Raw genomic sequence first — 19,409 nt, forward strand, 5'->3', positions numbered from 1 at the left:
ACAAAATCAATTTGAACCACTATGAAAATAATTTTGTAAAATTTTATAATTTTTTAGCATTTGGAAAAGTCATCATTTTTAATGTTTAATGTAGTTAAGTCGATTTTTCAATATTTGGAAAAGTCGAGTTTTCGACTTCCCGACTTTTCATGGTCGAGTTTGGTCCTCACCAAAAATCTATTTGAGGCGATTTTCAAATCAATAAAAAGTTTAGCAATGGAACTTTCAGACTAGAAAAAGTTGACTTCAAATTTGGTTTGGATTTGGGCTATATGCAAATATTGACTATCTTCATATAGCCCACAAAAAGAGCGATCACCCGAGTTGACTTTATTTTTCACCCTTTTGACAGTAGTATTGTTTTAGATTCACATATTTATGTTGGTGTATGTCGGTCCATATAGTTCAATATCCCGATTTACAGAAATTTAAGATTCCTCTACAACTTAAATTTATGAAAATACAAAAATGTCCATGTGGTCCGACCGTGGGCAATATTTAAAAATTTAACATATTTTGGATCAAAATAGGAACGATGCTACTCATAATCGTTTTATTCTGCATTAGTACATCCCTTTTTTTTGTATCTCAGTCCGCATAGACTATATAAACCTTATATTCAAAAATTTTACCTATACCTCACACGGACTGTCATGATATTGACCCTTCCATTTATTCCTATTTGGTTATATCCAGGTATCCGAATGATGCGAATCATACCACACTCAGAGTAATCGACCTTGACGGTATATGCATATTCGTATACACTTCTCAGTAACTGTGTAACAATTCAATAGGACAAAACTGTGTAAATGGTGTTATTATATCCCTCTCAAGATTTCTTTGGGTATAGGACTATGAGCTATTCTACCTACTTTTTCACTGTTAATAATTCATCTTATTCTCGACACTTCCATAATTCTTAATTTGGTCGCCTCAATTTTTCACTGAATCTCTAGTTGCATGGTCCCCCTTACTCTAAGAAAATAAGTCCACTAGACCCATATTAAGATTCTTATGGTTTGGACTATATTTTTCTACACACATCCAAAGTAGCATTTTTAGATAAACGATCCAATTCCACCCAAGAGCTCAGCATCTATGGGCCTTTGGTAGTGCCCCCCTTGATATGACACTACCTATTCATTTTAATGCCCAAAAAGATATTTTTAAATAGTTTATCTTTTTATATACATACTCTAGTCCAGGAATTTAGACATATTTTCAGCTATGAACTCTTTACTTATTCATGCTCTTTGATAAGATGCTCAAACCTAATTTGATACATCATACTATCACAAGCTTCACGATCATATCGGTATCAAAACATCAATCAAATAATTAAAGTAATTAATTACCAAAATTTAAAACTAAATCTTAAAAAAAGATTTTAACTAGTATAACGAATTATTATACACAATCAGAGTCATGTCTTATTTTTCAATATTATAATGTAAATTTTCACCCATTCCACCCACCCAAACATTTCTTGAAACTTTTGTTGAAAAGCTTTATTGCAGAAATCACCCAGCATAAATGAGGGGAAATACACGCTAAGTATTAAAAAGTTAATGCTTATAGCTAAATTCAGTGGGATCAATTAAAGGGCATTATTAATGTATTAAATTTTCTTTTTATTGATTTGTGTTTTGTAACTTCGTAGAGCCGAAAAGGAAAAGGCCAAATTCCAAGCTGAAGTCTATGAATTGCTCAGCCAAATCGAAGTCTTCAACAAGGAGAAATACGTCTCCAGCAGACACATCGAAAAGTTGGAAGTATCCATCTCCGAATTGAATGTTAAGATTGAGGAACTCAATCGCACCGTCATCGACATCACCTCGCACAAGACCCGCCTCTCGCAAGAGAACATTGAATTGACCAAGGATGTCCAAGATCTTAAATCCCAATTGGATACCATCTCATATTCCAAGAGCCAGGTTGTCTCCCAATTGGAAGACTGCCGTCGCCGTTTGGAAGATGAAGATCGCCGTCGCTCCATGTTGGAGTCTTCTCTTCATCAAGTTGAAACCGAATTCCAATCTGTTCGTGTTCAACTTGAGGAAGAATCCGAAGCCCGTATTGACTTGGAACGTCAGTTGGTCAAGGCCAATGGTGATGCTGCCGCCTGGCAAAGCAAATACTCTGCCGAGGTAGCCGCTCGTGCTGAGGAGTGCGAGGAGATTCGTCGCAAATACCAAGTTCGTATCACTGAATTGGAAGAACATTTGGAATCCATTTTGGTTAAATTGAACAATTTGGAGAAACAAAAGACCCGCTTGGCCAGCGAAGTTGAGGTACTCATCATCGATTTGGAGAAATCTAACAACACATGCAGGGAATTGCAAAAGTCTGTCCACACCTTGGAGAAGGAGAATGTCAACATCAAGACCCGTTTGGAGGAAACCGTCATCATGTACGAGAATAGCCAACGCGATTTGAAGAATAAGCAATTGGACTTGCAACGCACCGTCCACGAATTGGACAAGGTTAAGGATGCCAACAACCAATTGGGCCGTGAGAACAAGAAATTGGGAGGTATGTAAGCTCTATATATAGATGAGATTCAGATGAAAGATGACTTAACCCAAATATATTATTATATTCCGTTTTGTTTTTTAGATGATCTCCATGATGCTAAGGGCACACTTAACGAAATGAACCGTCGCTTGCATGAGCTCGAATTGGAATTGCGTCGCTTGGAAAATGAACGCGATGAATTGACTGCCGCCTACAAAGAAGCTGAAGCTGTAAGTTATTCTCAGTTACTAATGTCAAATGGCCGAGCATAAGATAATCGATTCGATTTGATTTTCAATTCAACAGGGTCGCAAGGCTGAGGAACAACGCGCTCAACGTGTTGCTGCCGATTTCAACCAATATCGCCACGAAGCCGAACGCCGTATTTCCGAAAAGGATGAAGAAATCGAAATCATCCGGTAAGTGTTATGGTTAAAAATTTATTTGTTCTATATTTACACTAAACCTTGAAGAAATTGATTTTTTAAACTGGTTAAGCATTGAAAAAAGTAAGAGTCGTCTACATTGTCTGGTAAGAAAAAATATTTGTAAACAATTGGACAAAAATTTATATGCATATATGTAGACGTCAGTTAAAGGACGTATTAACTGTTCTCAACATAAAATTCAGTAAAACATAAATATTTTCACATTTTTAAGTTTCATTATTTTGAAACTTCATTTCATTACTTGGAACACAATCTACTAAAAGGGAGCCTTGGTCTTGTTTAACCCATTTATATTGAAGATCCAATTCGATTGCATAGTTTCTTGAAACTCTTTTTTATATCAGAATCAGAGTATTCCGTATTTGAGATCTTTGGAGTAAATTTCATTTCAGATTATTGGTTGACCATTGATCAAAACTAAAAATTTCCTTTGTGTGCGAATTTAGTCACATGCGTGCGAATGTCTCACATTTTGCAAAATGAGACTAAAGTCGCATAACGGTAACACTGTATACACACAAAAAAAATATTTTTTGCCTTCAATCATGAAATTAATTGATTAATTGATTGATAATTTTTAATTGAAATATCTTCAATCACAGAAATGATAGTATCAATCACCAAAGTCAATTAAAAAATTCATTGTTCCAATTAAAAAATTAATTGATACAATTAATTTTCGTGATTGATTTTTGTTTCAACTAAAAAATATGTTGAACCAATTAACTAAAAAATATGTTGAACCAATTTTCAGTAAACTGAGTATTTTTTTTAAATCTATTAAAATTTTAATTGGAAAATGTTTGATTATATTTTTTTCTGTGTATGTAGTCCTCTCAAGCGGAAATTATGCAAATACATTTTCCTATAGTCAATCTCATACTAATGCCACCTACCGGCGTGAAATGCGAATTCAATATTATGAGTTGTAGATCAGCTATGACATATAATTTATATAGCATACCTTTAGGCTGTCGTACATGTAGTGACATCTGTTGACGAGAGGTACAAATAGAAATGACACTACATTTATTTTATGTAGCATATCATTGGGCACTTTTGAGAACCCTATTTAGTCATCAGTGCTGCCAAGTTATGCAATTGACAAACTGCTTTATATTTCAGGCGCCAAGATCAACCCAAGGGCATTAACGGTTCAATATTTCGAATCTTATATCAGTGTACCTAAGACCATTAGGAAATAGAACTGTTCAACGGATATCCTGTAAGAGCACTTCTCAAAAAAAAAAACACATCTAACTCTGTAAACGAATAGGCTTTATTATTTTTTTCATATAATAATAGTATATCTAGAGAGAAGGCTTTTCATTTGATTCTTTACAAGGAAAATATAAATATTCATATGATTCATGTAAAACTTTAACAGATGAAATATCTTTGTTTTTTTATTTTTCTCTGCAAGTGTTTTCCACTTGCTTTCACATGATAATGATGCAATTTGTACGCAAACTATGAAAGTTTCCATTTCGATTCACCTCAAACGGCAGGATATTCAGAGCGATTGACACAATTTTTTTTCCTTGTCACAAAAGAGAGAGCATTTTTTACATCAAATTTATATAAATACCAAACTTCCTCAATTTCCATTGAACTTTTCTCTACTTCCGTACTTACTTTCGTTTTATACAATTCTGAGAATTTTCGAAATTTTTATTTGGTCTCTAGCCCGGATGTGAAAAGAAATACCTTGTGAAAGTAATTTGTGGCACTCAATCTACTCAATTGCATTGATAAAGACCTCAATACAAGTAGAGCCAAAATAAAAACAAAAATACAAAATAAAAGCATTTTGATTGCTGTGTGTGTTTTCACACGAAAGAGATTATTTAGAACGGGAAATCGAACAAAATGAAAGTTCAATGCATTTGTTTTTGGAAAATAAAAACAAATATATGTATGTATATATAGATGGTGCAATAGTCAGCATTCCCTGCTTGAACAACAAATGGCCATGGGTTCAATCCCACCTTCGACCAAACACCTAAAAATTTTTCAAAAATGCTGGTGACATTGGTGACTGAATAGCACGGTTGCCACAGTTGGTAGAATTCTATCAAAAATTGTAGATTTTCTACTGTTTGGAAGATTGGAAGAATTCTTGATGTTTCGTTAGATTTTGCACAATATTCCTATCCAACTAAGAGGTACTACACATATTTCCTTGAACCCATGGCATGTAATTCTACCTTTAGATATAAACATTTAGATAAAATTTTCTATAGAAATAAAATTTTGACAAAATTTTCGATAAAAATAAAATTTAGTTAAAATTTTCTATGGAAATAAAATTTTGACAAAATTTTCGATGGGAATAAAATTTTGACAAAATTTTCTATGGAAATAAAATTTTGACAAAATTTTCTATGGAAATAAAATGTTGAAAAAATTTTCTATGGAAATAAAATGTTGACAAAATTTTCTATGGAAATAAAATTTTGACAAAAATTTCTATGGAATTAAAATTTTCACAAAATTTTCTATGGATATAAAATGTTGAAAAAATCTTCTATAAATTCAATAAAAATGAAAAATTTTAATTTTCTTGCTACACTGAAAAAAATATTGTCGTGAAGTCAAAGATTTCATGTCTTTAAAATACGAAAATTGAAAAAATCTTCTATAAATTCAATAGTTTTAAAAATTGTAATTTTCTTGCTACACTGAAAAAAATATTGTCATGAGGTCAAAGATTTTATGTCTTTAAAATACGAATGCAAATTTTGTTTAGCACAGAAGACGCTTTTCTCTAATATAAAGTTTTTTTCCTTGTCCAAAAGTCGATAAACTTTCCAATGAAGTCGTATTATCCTTATAATTTAGTGATTTCACTTAAAAATAGGTATCATAACATGCAAGAAAATATATTTGGGCTAAGGTCAACTTGACTTTAATAATTCCGAAAAATTCTTTAAAATTAATGAAATTGTCTTTAAATTTGTTGTATTTTTGCATCTTGATTACAAAGCAAAAAATCGTTCAACACTTTATTTTAAAGGCCTTTTTTACTTGAAACATAGCATAATTTCTACTGGAAGTCGTGTCTTAATTTGGAAAATAAAGTTGTCGTTAACTCGTTTTTAAAGGACTTTAATAGCATATGAAGAAAAAAGGTGAAACAACGAAAAAATAAAATTTGCTTCCTAGAAGCAAGTACACAAAACCCAAATTTAAAAGAGAATTGTGTCTCAAAAGTATCCTTACTTGTATTCTCCGCTTCTTTGGCTCGGAATCAATACCAAATTTTTTAAAGTAAAGATAAAATCTTTGGAACCGGCATGCTTTTTTCAGTGTAGGTTCTACTATCAAAGTCCATTGTGAATAAGTTCTCCCTCTTCGTAGAAGTAGTAACTGAAATAACTAAAATAAAATAATAAAACATTTCTTTTAAAGAAAAAAAACATTTTTTCATACTAGGATTTTTCAATTTTCACATTCAATAGTAGATTTTTGGTAAAATTTTTCTTAAATTTTTGCTAGATTATTTTTGGCACGAGTGGCAACCATGCTGAGTAGTCTAAGTAAGCGTAAAAAAAAGAAAACAAAAAACGGACTGTCATTATAACTAACCTAACCCAGGGATGGAAAATGCAGTACTATAGTACTTTTTTCAATACTTTTTCACCTTGGTCAGTACCGTAGTACTCCCGAGAATGATTTAGTATCTTTTGTGAATACAGTTTTGAGCCGATATCAGACTTATGGTACAATAGTTTTGACAAAATATTTTAATATTTTGAGAAAGTCTTTAACAAACTTATTTACTACTGGTCCATAAAAAAATTTTGTCAAAATTTTATTTCTGTAGAAAATTTTCTCAAAATTTTATTTCTATAGAAAATATTGTCAAAATTGTATTCTATAGAAAATTGTATCAAAATTTTATTTCTATAGAAAATTTTGTCGAAATTTTATTCGATAGAAAATTATGTCAGAATTTTATTTCCATAGAAAATTTTGTCAGAATTTTATTTCCATAGAAAATTTTATCAAAATTTTATTTCTATAGAAAATTTTGTCAACATTTTATTTATATAGAAAATTTTGTCGAAATTTTATTCAATAGAAAATTGTGTCAACAATTTATTTTTACATTTTATTTATAAATTTTTATTTTTACTATTCTGGAAGAATTCCTATATTTGAACGATTTTTTGCTTTGTAGTCAAGATGCAAAAAGACAACAAATTTAAAGACAATTTCATTAAATTTAAATAATTTTTCTGAATTATTAAAGTCAAGTTGACCTTAGCCCAAACATTTTTTCTTTCATGTTATGATACTCATTTTTAATTGAAATCACTTATTTATAAGGACAATACGACTTCGTTGAAAAGTTTATCGACTTTTGGACGAGGAAAAAATCTTTATATTGGAGAAATGCGTCTTCTATGCTAAGCAAAATTCACATTCGTATTTTAAAGACATGAAATCTTTGACCTCACGACAATATTTTTTTCAGTCAATCCCTGACCTTACCTACATACAGGGATAGCTGATATGTCATATCACCCCCCACACTGTAGCAGAAGACTGTTTAGGGTATAGAAACATTCATTTTGATTAAAATGTGCGGTTATCTGTCTGTCCACCTTGTTCTTCGCAAGATACAAAGATCGTATTTATTTTCCAATTTTCATGCATTTTGGTACAGGGGAGTTTTTTGATCGAAGATATTAAAATATGGTATAAAATCTTATTGCAAGTTGATACAATATAATTATTTGGGGTACCTGTTATGAGCAGAAATTTGTCTCACATCAATGAGTGTAGCCCGTCTCAGTGCAACGGCATTAAAAATGAGAAAAAATTCTTGCGATTCTGGGAATTTTTCGCAACCATCCTCTTGTATTTGATACTCTGGTATTTGATATTAAAAAGTTTGTTTATTATTATTATTATTTATTTACACATTTATCGAAACGTTTTTAATTGTTTGTGTTTTTTTTAAGTTACCTATTAGATAAATTACTGCTATTGATATTCAAAATCTTTGCATTTCTATTTTGTTTTTTTTTTTCGTAGGTTTTCCCCAATAGTTTGTCTTTTAATCGAAATCTCTTTTCTCGTGATTGAAAAAAAAAAATAAATAAAAAACAAATCGAATCGTAAAAGAAAATAGCAATTAAAAAAATGGTTCATTACAACCAATCAAACCACTTTGCCAGTCTTTTTTATATAGTTCAACCAGCAGGAAGTTAGTTCTTTGTGCCAGTGCTTAAAATAAGATATCAAAAGAATTTAAGGATTTTTTTGACATTCGACAAGAAAAATAAAAACTATCGCAAACTTCCAAAAGCAACAAAAAAAAAACGGATAATATAAAACGAACCAACATTTGTGGTATGCCAGTATTATTAACAAAAAATTCGCAAAATTTTTAAGAAATTCTTTTTAATTTTAGACGAAAAAAAATATAGTTATCTGCTGTTATACAATCATCGAACAAAGAAACGATTCGAAGAAGAAGAAATTGAAAAATTATTGAATTGCATAGTCATTGCTTTTGAATTCTTGACAATTATCGAATAGATAAATGATTAGATGTCAAAAATTAATTTTGGAAATTGATTATCCACATATTAACAGGTGGGTGTTTTAAATATACCATATATTTTTTTCCAATTCATGCTGGGCAAGGTCAAGAGTGAAAATACTAAAAACTAGACAAAATGTAAATAACTTCCATCAAATGCACAAAGTAATGACGAAATTGTTGAAAAAAGGTAGTGCAGATCAAACAGTTGTTCTATTACATCGAAATGAATATATTGATGAGAATATTTAATTTTTTTTCACAAAAGTAGCCATCAAAATATGAGTTTGTTTTAAGGTAAAATTCGTGCAATATAAATTCAGACAAATTTCTATAGAAAAGGTTACCTTTTTACTTTTTTCTGTATCATTATTGGCGGCAAAAAAAAAGAAAAAAATCTAATAAAAAATTGTATATGTATTTTGTATAGTCTCCGCCATTACAGTGGAACCATAGATTATTAATAGTTTGTGTATTTGTATGAAAATATATGATGCGATTGTTGCATACAGTGGGTATGTAAATCGGATTAACCAGAGCCTGTTATTTTATTTTATCGGGATGTTATGAATATTTTTAAAAGAAAATTCAATAATTCAGCTCCACATTCTAAAATAGATAATGGAAGAATTTTTTAGAATAAAATATTTTTATTCTCATATATAAAGCATATTCAAATCGTTTCTTAATCAAATGTTGAAAATTCCTTTATAATCTACACTTTTGGGTGCAAATGTAATTTTGCCATACCCGTTTCCGACCCTAGGTTAGGTACAGTGGCTGATATGTAATGCAAGAAAGTAAAGCGCCATTTTTTTGATTTAATTGTTTAAAAGCAAAAAAATATCGAAATTCAAATTTTAGAATTGATTTACATTTAATCGAATTTACTGCCTTTGGCACGAATGTTGGCCTTCAAACGGGCGACAAAATCATCACACGCTTCACGAAAGTGCCTCTGCGGGTATTTGGCCCAATGACTTGAGTTGAGACCAATTGTCAAAAAGCCCCAGGCGCAAAAGTGCAAAGAATTGAGATCTGGATATTTGGTGGCCATTGTGCGATAGAAATGAAGCGAAGAATATTTGTTTAAAAACTGCCCAATTTGGAATGACTTCTTATTTGAGAAAATCAAATTCGATAGCTGGCCACTTTCGAAGCAACTCTTGGCACTTTCAAATCTGGGCGTATTTGTTTTTCGTCCACTTTTTGGAGCAATGCAATACTGCCAGTATCGCAATAACAAGCAATGGTATGAGAAAGACTTATTCACATATATAGTTGGGAGGGCTCTAACGATAGCAACTTGTGGTTTTCCAGCCAAATATAAAGCAATCACACTTGAATTCCATCATGAATAACGTAATAGATCATAATGTCTTTGTAAGATTGTAAACAATAAAATTGACCGCCTGTGGAATAAATCGGTTAGCTGTCAGACGAACGGTTTAGAAATTATATCAACCTGAATTTGTTTGCAATACACACTGTAGAAACGATTAAAGGTTTATTGTGTATGTCTGCTTCTTTCCGCCTCAGTCGTCCCTACACAAGTGCTACTTTGCCGACACAAGCCCTCATCATGATTACAAATATACAAAATTTCGTTTGAATTTTACTTAAAATTGTTGCCCTTTATCCAATTGAGTTAAAGCTATAATAATTGGATTGGATAAAGGGTTGCCATTGCGGCATGTAAAAATTACGAATTCATAATATTTCTTACGGTACGGTCACACTGGGCAAATATTTGACAGAAATCAAAAAAGAAGTCGTCGCCACAGTCAAACCAGCAAATAAATTTAGCTAATATTGGATATAGTACATCACGCTAAGAACATCTTCCGAAAACGGTATCCAAATATTTCCAAACTGCTCCTCGAAAAAAAAATTGACACTCATTTTGGGCAAATATTTGCCTAGTGTGACCATACCCTTAGTTTTGCTAGGTAATGGATATATTGGCTGCAATTTAGAAAAAGCCTTAAAATCTTACATTAGGATATTAACCTCATTTATTTGTTATTATATGTTGAATACATTTACAGGCATATTGGTTCAGTTTTACATTCTCAAAAAATTGGTTTTCTTCAATCACAAAATTAATTAATTCAATTAATTTGTAGTAGAAATTACCTCAGTCACAAAAATGATGGAATCAATCAATCAACAAGTTAAATTAATTGATAGAATTAAAAAAGAACTAATAGACTTTTAAAATTACATAAAATGTTAATAGGTTTTTCTGGGAATTTAGTAAGATTCTCAGAATTCAACAGAAATTCAACAATTCAATCAAAACAAATCAATTAATAGTTTTTGTTTTTTTTTTCATGAAAATTAGTTGCATTAATTTTTACTATATAGTTTTTTTTTTTTTTTTAATTCACTTAAAATTTTAATTGGGAAAATGTTGTTGATATTTTTTTCTCTGTGAAGCAACTTTTAATAATTTCTCTGTGAATTTAGTAAAATTCTTTGAAAAATGATTGATGGTATCAAACACCAAAAAATTGATAAAAAAAATTAAGTTATACAATTAATAAAGTTCATTGTAACAATAAATTTTTGGTTATTTTTTTTTTCTTCTTTTAAATAAAAAATTAGTTTACATTTATAAATTAGTTGCATTAAATAAATGTTTAATCGCATAATTTATAAAAATTCAATTAAAATTTTAACTGCAATTTAGCAATATTCACAGAAAAATGATTGATGATATCACAACCCAGCAAAAAAGTAGCGATAATGTTCTTTTTGAATCCGGAAGTTGCACCGACTTAGCATCACTTCTTAAGGTGCGATCCGAATTCAGTGCTTTGGATGTGAGTTAAACAATTTTATGACATTTCGCCACAAAAAATAATTTTTAAAATATAATTTTTAATGCATTCTAACGCTTTCCTGAAACATGTGACCTCAAATAATTTCAAAAATTCTAGGATAAATTCAATATGTTTGTTCTAGAATAAATTTAGCATTTTTTTAATTAAAAAATTTTACCATTTTATCTCTATTTTTAAACTATTTGAAACAAAAAATTTTAAAATTACCCATTAAAAATATAAAAAAAACGAGTTATAAAAATTTAATTAAAATAACTTCCGGTGTAGTTAAAATAAAAAACATATTTGGGAGCACATTTTTAGGAAGTGCTTTTAAAGATGTGCCTTTAGATCTAATTAAAAAAGTTTATTAATACAATTAATATTTGTGTGTTCAATTAATTTGTTGTTGTTATTAAAAACTTATTTGAATCAATTAAATTTTTAATTTAATATATTTTCAAAATTGAACTGAAATTTTTGGTGATATTTCTTTCTCTGTGAATTTAGCAACTCGCATATTTATATTATTTTGTTCTCTATGAATTTAGCAAAATTTTAATAGAATAATTTAGCAATATTCACAGAGATGGTGATCGATGATATTTTTTTCTCTGTGCATTTAGCTCCTCGCTCGTTGGCAACTCTTTTTGTAATTACCCGTGAAGGTATCTTTTTTTTATTGCATCCTTTTCACTCTTTTTAATTTGTTTTCCATCAAGGTGACAACATTTGTAATATACAGCAAACATATATACCAAAAGTTGTCAACAGTTTAATTAGTTTAGCATGCCAGCAACCATTAAACCAAAGATTATTTCAAATACTTTAGTTTTTGTAGCTTTTCAAGTTCATATACATCAATTAATTAAGAAATTTGAAAGCCTTTCAATCAATGTCTGTTTCGGTGTGTTTTGTGTGCTCTTGTTCTGCCGTATGTGCACACTGTATTTCACTCTTAACCTAACCAGCAAAATGTCAGAGTTCTTGTAAAACAAAATAAATTGGAAAAAATTCTATGTAAAGCGTTTGCCTAAGGAACAAAAAACCAAAAATGATTTTATGAATTTTTTTTATAGATCAACAAGTTTGAAAATTTCAACTATTTGTACCAGCCATATTCACTTGAACTACCAAATATCATAAACGGTCAACAAGAAGCTTATGTGGAAATAAAACGCTCATACGTACAAATTTGTATAACATAGGAGATACGGAAGCTAAATATCTAGCGGCAGAAAAAACGAAACATTGCAGTACCATTTACCACAGAGGGCATTCGAACGATTTGAATTTAATTGACAGACGTTCTATCGGCTGCTATTACTGCACTAAGCAATAAGTTTTTGTTTTTTTGTTAAAAAAACAATTGTTGTAGTACATACACGAACACATACACACACATACAATCTTAAATCAATTGCTACCATTATACACAATTATAGCTTTCACTAGCAAACATAAAAGCTCATAGCCCAATACAATTAGACCCTATACTATTGACAATTTGCATTAGCTCACCAACATCGAACTCGAACCCCTTTGCTAGGTATATCATACGTCTAGACTCATACATCTTCTGCGTAGCATACCTGACACTATTCAATTGTCCCCGCCCACAAATTAAGACCTTCGCCCCTCTTTGCCTTGTTGTGAGTACAACAAATACTCGACAATGTCTTTGGTCTATAGTTGTCGTCCCCCGACTCGTGTGCGCCGCCATGGTGCAGCATATGAGGACAACTATGGCTATACCATGAACTACTATCAACCAATGATAGACTATTTAGATGCTAAGGCCCAAAGACTTGATGTCTCACCGCCCCACTTGCCGTGGACCAGTGAACGTGGCCTTAAGCAGTATCGACCCTCGAACGCCGTACGCCAGTACAAGACTGACGACATCATACGGCTATCGCGTTCAGTTGCAGCTAGGGCAGATGAAATTTTATTAGACTTTCGTGTTAAAAAGCGTTCACCATTCAGTGTCGTTAAGTTGGTGGACGCGTCGCGTGTTACCAAGCATCTAGCTCCCGATTCGATATTAGAGCGTGCGCGTGAACGTTCCCGTCGTCGTCAACGTGAATTTGAGGAACAAGTTCGTACAGATACCTTAAAGATATTACAACGTATACGCAAAATGGAGCTCGATACCGTTGAAATGTCCAAAGATTTCAAACGTTCTATCCGGGGAAAATCCGCTACAGCCATAGCCAAGGCATTGCTCTCCGAGTCCTCGCGTAATATTACCCAAGCGAGAAAAGATGAGGAGAATCTCATGTCTCAGACCATGGCTCGATCATCGATGTGCCGTTCTAGCTCCCGTATGCGTTCCGTGTCACCCGAAGGTGGGGCTCGCATTACCAAGCACACCTATCACATGGAGTTAATGGATGATCGCATGGTTGATAAACTGGATCATAGTGTTTCATCCTCGTTGCACAATGTCAAGCGTCAACTATCGAGTTTGAATCAAAAAACCGTTGAGTTCTATGCTGATTCCAGGTGCGATTTAGAAACTAAGTGTTGGTTGTGTCGTAAAGTTTTGCGTAATCATCCCAAAATTAAAGATTATACTTCTCTCTATACATATACCCATTAGAAATATGGATCTAACCCAATGATCCTTTGATAGGTGAATACAATTAGAAAAGAGCCCAAGAGCCCATAGAAATTGAAAAAAAGAAAAAAAAAAACCAACATACAGCAGAGATATAATGCAAACGAAAAACCTAAACAAACATAAATTAGAATCTAAGACCATAAATTCTCAGAATGAATTTAGTGGCTAGGCTAGTGCCTAGATTTTGTGCTTTTGTTCACAAAATCTTATATATACTCTAGGTTCGAGGCAGTGCGGGGGTGACCATTATTGATGGGCATTGGTATGCTGGCAGCCAGTATCTTGTCTATGGCTAAACTAAATTCTAATGTAGGAGGTGTTGCTATAGTGGTTTCCCAAACACTACTCGAAAACCTTATAGACCTTGCATGTTGCCAGTATATTTAACGAAATCTCTTCCATCCGCTCATTGAACATCTTTCCCATCGCCAAAGAGGCTAATCTCCTACACATGCACTTGTATTCAATCTTTCACCAAAACCAACAAAAAAAAACATAGAACACATTTTTTTTACAATTTCAAACATTCAATTATAGGGAAATGTACACACATACATAGTTACATATATTGCAAACAAAAAACCACAGTTGTTAATATTTTCAATTAAATTCTATGCAATTTAAAATAAAACATTTGTCGTATTTTTCTTATATGTTTTTACAGTTTTAAATTCGTTTATTTTTGAAATGTATGCATTGATTCATCGGGTTTGATTGAATAAGATTGCAACAGATGAACCTATACGAATGATCCATATTCCTCACTATATTCCCTAAAATATATGTGAATATAATCGATAGCAAGGAAAGGTTGTTGAGCAATTGCAAAATAATTTTATACCCATGACCTTAGGACTTGGTTATAACAAAATTGCAATACCACTTCTAACACATTTAAATATCGATTTCCACAGCTATTGAGTTTATATATATATATATATATATATATATATATATATATATATATATATATATATATATATATATATATATATATATATATATATATATATATATATATATATATATATATATATATATATATATATATATATATATATATATATATATATATATATATATATATATATATATATATATATATATATATATATATATATATATATATATATATATATATATATATATATATTCCTAATTAGGGTGAAATTCTAAGAAGATCTAGCAGAGTCCATCTATATGTTGTAATCACTCAAAAACATTTTTTTGTTTATCTACAAACGGAACAAGATCGAAAATGGATTTTATCTGACCCTATTTTGATATGATCCCCATACATACTAACCCCCTCCCAATTTGGTATCCAAAGAGAAGTTATCATCAAATTAGACTATAACTTGGAACCTATTGTTATTTACAACCCACAAAGAAATGGGCAGAATATGGTTTCTATCCGTCCCTGTTTCGATATAGTCCAATATCCAGATTTGAGCGCAAAATTTTAATCAAATTTGCCTGAAATTTCATAATGGTGTTAATTTTGTTAGAGCCTCCATATAGTATTTTATATGGATCTCCCTAGTATTTTAGATCCTGTGCGTATTCCAATATAGGGGATAAACTGGTCCAAGTAGAACGAAATTCGTATCCGGAATATTCGAAAAATTGAGATTTCTCTTGAATTTAAACGAAACATGGTTTTTATAGACTATATTATATGTACAAATTCTTAATAGAACTCAGGGAGTTGTATAATTTTAATCGCTGTTCTTGAAGTAATATACATGTAATAAAATCAACCTGAAATTCCTTGAAACGTATGCTCGAAAGAGAAGTTTATATGAATTTAAAGATTTTGACCTTCACTTAAGGATTTTAGTATTGATTTCTTTAAAATAAAGACGATCTTTATGGGAGCTAACTAGCTTTAAATCGAATTTTCATTTCAGTGTGTAAAATTTATCTGTATGAAAAATCTCATTGAAAAATATATTAGTTCTGCGTTTTGCATTGCATGTCACTGTGAGAAATAGTAAGGTCATTTTGTTTGTAAAGTGAAAATTATTTATTGTACTAAATCAATTCCCTCATCTTCTTCAGAATAATCCCCTTCCTATATAATGCCAAAGTAAAGCCATTTTTTTTCAAATAGTCACTTTTATCTCCTCAATCGATAGAAAATACTTTGGCCGCAGGGATTTCTTAAACTTGAGGAAAAGACATAGGTCACACGGATCAAATCAAATCATTCGATAGTTGAACTGAAAAAAATATTGTCGTGAAGCCAAATATTTCATGTCCATCGTGGTACAATGGTTAGCATACCCGCCTTGCATACACAAGGTCGTGGGTTCGATTCCTGCTTCGACCGAACACCAAAAAGTTTTTTCAGCGGTGGATTATCCCACCTCAGTAATGCTGGTGACATTTCTGAGGGTTTCAAAGCTTCTCTAAGTGGTTTCACTGCAATGTGGAACGCCGTTCGGACTCGGCTATAAAAAGGAGGTCCTTATCATTGAGCTTAACATGGAATCGGGCAGCACTCAGTGATAAGAGAGAAGTTCACCAATGTGCTATCACAATGGACTGAATAGTCTAAGTGAGCCTGAGACATCGGGCTGCCACCTAACCTAACTGAACCTTCTTGTCCTTAAAATACGAATACAAATTTTGCTTAGCATAGAAGACGCATTCCTCTAATATAATTTTTTTTTCCTTGTTCAAAAGCCGAGAAACTTTTCAATGAAGTCGTATTGTCCTTATAATTAAGTGATTTGACTTAAAAATGGATATCATAACATGAAAGAAAAAATTTTTGGTCTATGTTAAGCTCAACTTGACTTTAAGAATTCATAAAAAATTCCTTAAAATTATTATTAAATTTTTTGTCTTTTTGCATCTTGACTACAAAGCAAAAAATCATTAAAAAATAGGGCATGTTTTTCAAACACTTTATTTTAAAGGCGTTTTTTACTTGAAACATAGCATAATTTCTACTGGAAGTCGAGTTTAAATTTGGAAAATAAAGTTGTCGTTAACTCGTTTTTAAACGACTTTGATGAAAAAAGCTGAAACAATGAAAAAATAACATTTGCTTCCTAGAAGCAAGTACACAAAACCCAAATTTAAAACAGAATTGTGTCTTAAAAGTATCCTTACTTGTATTATCTGCTTCTTTGGCTCGGTATCAATACCAAAATTGTTAAAGTAAAGACAAAATCTTTGGAACGGGGCATGCTTTTTGTTTCAGTGCGTAAAAGAATATTGGACAATTGTCTTGAAAAACGAACGTTCGAATAATATTTCTCATTAACAGTTTGGCCGGACGGAGGGAATTCGTAGTGCATCACTCCACCACAATTTTTAAATTGAAAATTTGCCCGCAGTGTAATTTCTTCATCCATATGAACTTCATGAAATACCATTGAATCCAGAATTGGGTCGATTCAAAGTCAGAATATGGGGTGGTGGCTCAATATATCTAGTAGACAGATGTTATAAAATGTTCTAATAAAATAAATTCAACTGAAAGTAAATCACCCTTAATCAGTTATAGAAAACTTCAAGCTTACTTTTTTCATGGAACTTATAAACTGTCAATAAATTGCGTTGCATATGGGCAAATAAATATAAATATACACCCAGAGAAGGAATATGATCACCTCAAACATGTTTTAAGAGCAAAATGTTATTTTTGGGTGGTGACCATGTAACATGGTTTTCGCAACCATGTTATTTTCTCGGAAATCATGTATCTGATTTCGGCAAGCAGGTTATATTTGACGAGAAAATAACATTTTAGTGACGAACATGTTACATGGTCACCATACAAAAATAACATTTTGCTCTTCAAACGTGTTTGAGGTGATCATATTCCTTCTCTGCGTGTATATATTAAATATTTTTTCGTGCTACGCTTCCATCAATATCAGGTTTGACTGTTTTTTTTTAACATTGTTAAAGTAAAAAAAAAAACAAAGAAGACAACTTTAAAGTAGTAGTGTACGTAAACTTATCATTGCCATTCAGAAAATATGGTTTCCAATCATACACTTTAAGTTGAAATTTATCTCGAATAAAGGACATGTATTTTCTATAAATCATCCTTCCATCGTAACAAGAGTAATTGTTTTCAATATCTCGATTCGTCGTCGTCAAATGCATTCCATTTATATTTTACTTTTCGATGGACTTTTTCCCAATCAAAATTTCATTTTAACCTTCTCCACAGGACATATGAGTTCAAACATCATAAAGGTTTTCCTTTGTATATTGTATATATTAATTTCTTATGTCAATTCTTCTTCATTAAATGTCAGTAACACTGCTCGAATTTTAATCCTTCGTAACAGGAAATGAGCAAAATTGAATTATCCTTGAATTTCATGAAATTCATGTTCATTCATCATCTATCATTGTTTTATCTTATACATACAAATATGATTTCTCCATCTGACTGCCTGTTGCATGCAATGGAAAATATTTTGGGAAAATTCTCAATGAATTGAACATCTTTAACATGAATATAGTAGTAATAAATTTAACTATAATGCATTGGGACTATTTTAATTAATTATGCATGGATATGATATATGGGCATTTTGGCACACAGGACATAGGGTAAAAATAACATGCTAGATAGAATGATTATGTGATATCTTATTGTGCCAAATTATTTTATAAGGTTTACAGTAGAGAAGAGTGTGGAGTGCAAATTAAAACGCTTTAACGGAATTTTCCAATAAATATTTTCCCAAGACCGTTGTCGGACTCGTTTTCGATAGACATATTATATTGTGTTTGGCACATAAAACGCCCTTAATGTATTTTTTAATGGTTTTAGGAAGAAAATCACAGCCTAATTTCAGGCATATCCAATGAAATGTATTCAAGTGTGTGTTTTGAAATGTATTAGACTAGACTTACGAGTTATCTATTTTGAAAAATATGAATTTTTCTTAACATTAAAGCTATTTGTGAAAGCAGTTCATTCATACAAACAACTTAAAAACGTTTATTTTATACACATTTTTTGTTTGATATTTGAGTACATCTTTCTTCAGTGTAGTTTCTAAAGTACAAAAAAAAAAAACACCAACATAATAGTGCCTTCAATATCTATATACAATTCTTATTTGTTGTTTTTGAACTTTGACAAAATGTTAGCAAAAATGATTTCATTCCTGTTTTCGCATACTATTTTGTTTTTAAAATGCCATCAACAAGTAATTGAAAATATTTAAAAATTTACGTTAATATTATTTGATATATTCTATTCATAGTTGTTATGTGAAGGACATTGTCTGCAGACCAAATGACAAGTAAAACATAATAAACAAATAACAATTGACTTGACAATTTCTTTTTTGCTTTCAAAAAGCCATCTACCCACCTATCCATCCATCCATCCATCCATCCATCTATCTGGGCAACATACGAAAAAAATTGAAGAAAAAAAATAATAACTATGCATATATTCA

General features: G+C 31.1%; 1 protein-coding gene and 1 long non-coding RNA gene across 3 annotated transcripts in view; one reads left to right on the forward strand and one right to left on the reverse strand.

Moving 5' to 3' along the window:
- Prm (Paramyosin) overlaps positions 1-19,409 on the forward strand; it is a 52,722-nt gene that overhangs the window by 24,601 nt on the left and 8,712 nt on the right. The window contains exons 5-7 of one of the 2 annotated variants that reach the window (XM_075303448.1): positions 1,664-2,535; positions 2,620-2,747; positions 2,824-2,936. In XM_075303448.1, the coding sequence (XP_075159563.1) occupies positions 1,664-2,535; positions 2,620-2,747; positions 2,824-2,936 (1,113 nt within the window). Of the gene's footprint in view, positions 1-1,663; positions 2,536-2,619; positions 2,748-2,823; positions 2,937-8,159; positions 8,328-8,388; positions 8,574-12,424; positions 13,851-19,409 lie in introns of those variants that run through there. The other variant, XM_075303449.1, reaches the window with a different exon arrangement.
- On the reverse strand, positions 4,228-4,720 carry LOC142236504 (uncharacterized). Its single transcript, XR_012722065.1, has 2 exons — positions 4,602-4,720; positions 4,228-4,506 (listed from the first exon to the last, which is right to left on the reverse strand). It is a non-coding gene; the product is annotated as an uncharacterized LOC142236504 (long non-coding RNA).

The sequence above is a fragment of the Haematobia irritans genome, chromosome 4 (assembly GCF_050003625.1).
Source record: "Haematobia irritans isolate KBUSLIRL chromosome 4, ASM5000362v1, whole genome shotgun sequence".
Classification (NCBI taxonomy): Eukaryota; Metazoa; Arthropoda; class Insecta; order Diptera; family Muscidae; genus Haematobia; species Haematobia irritans.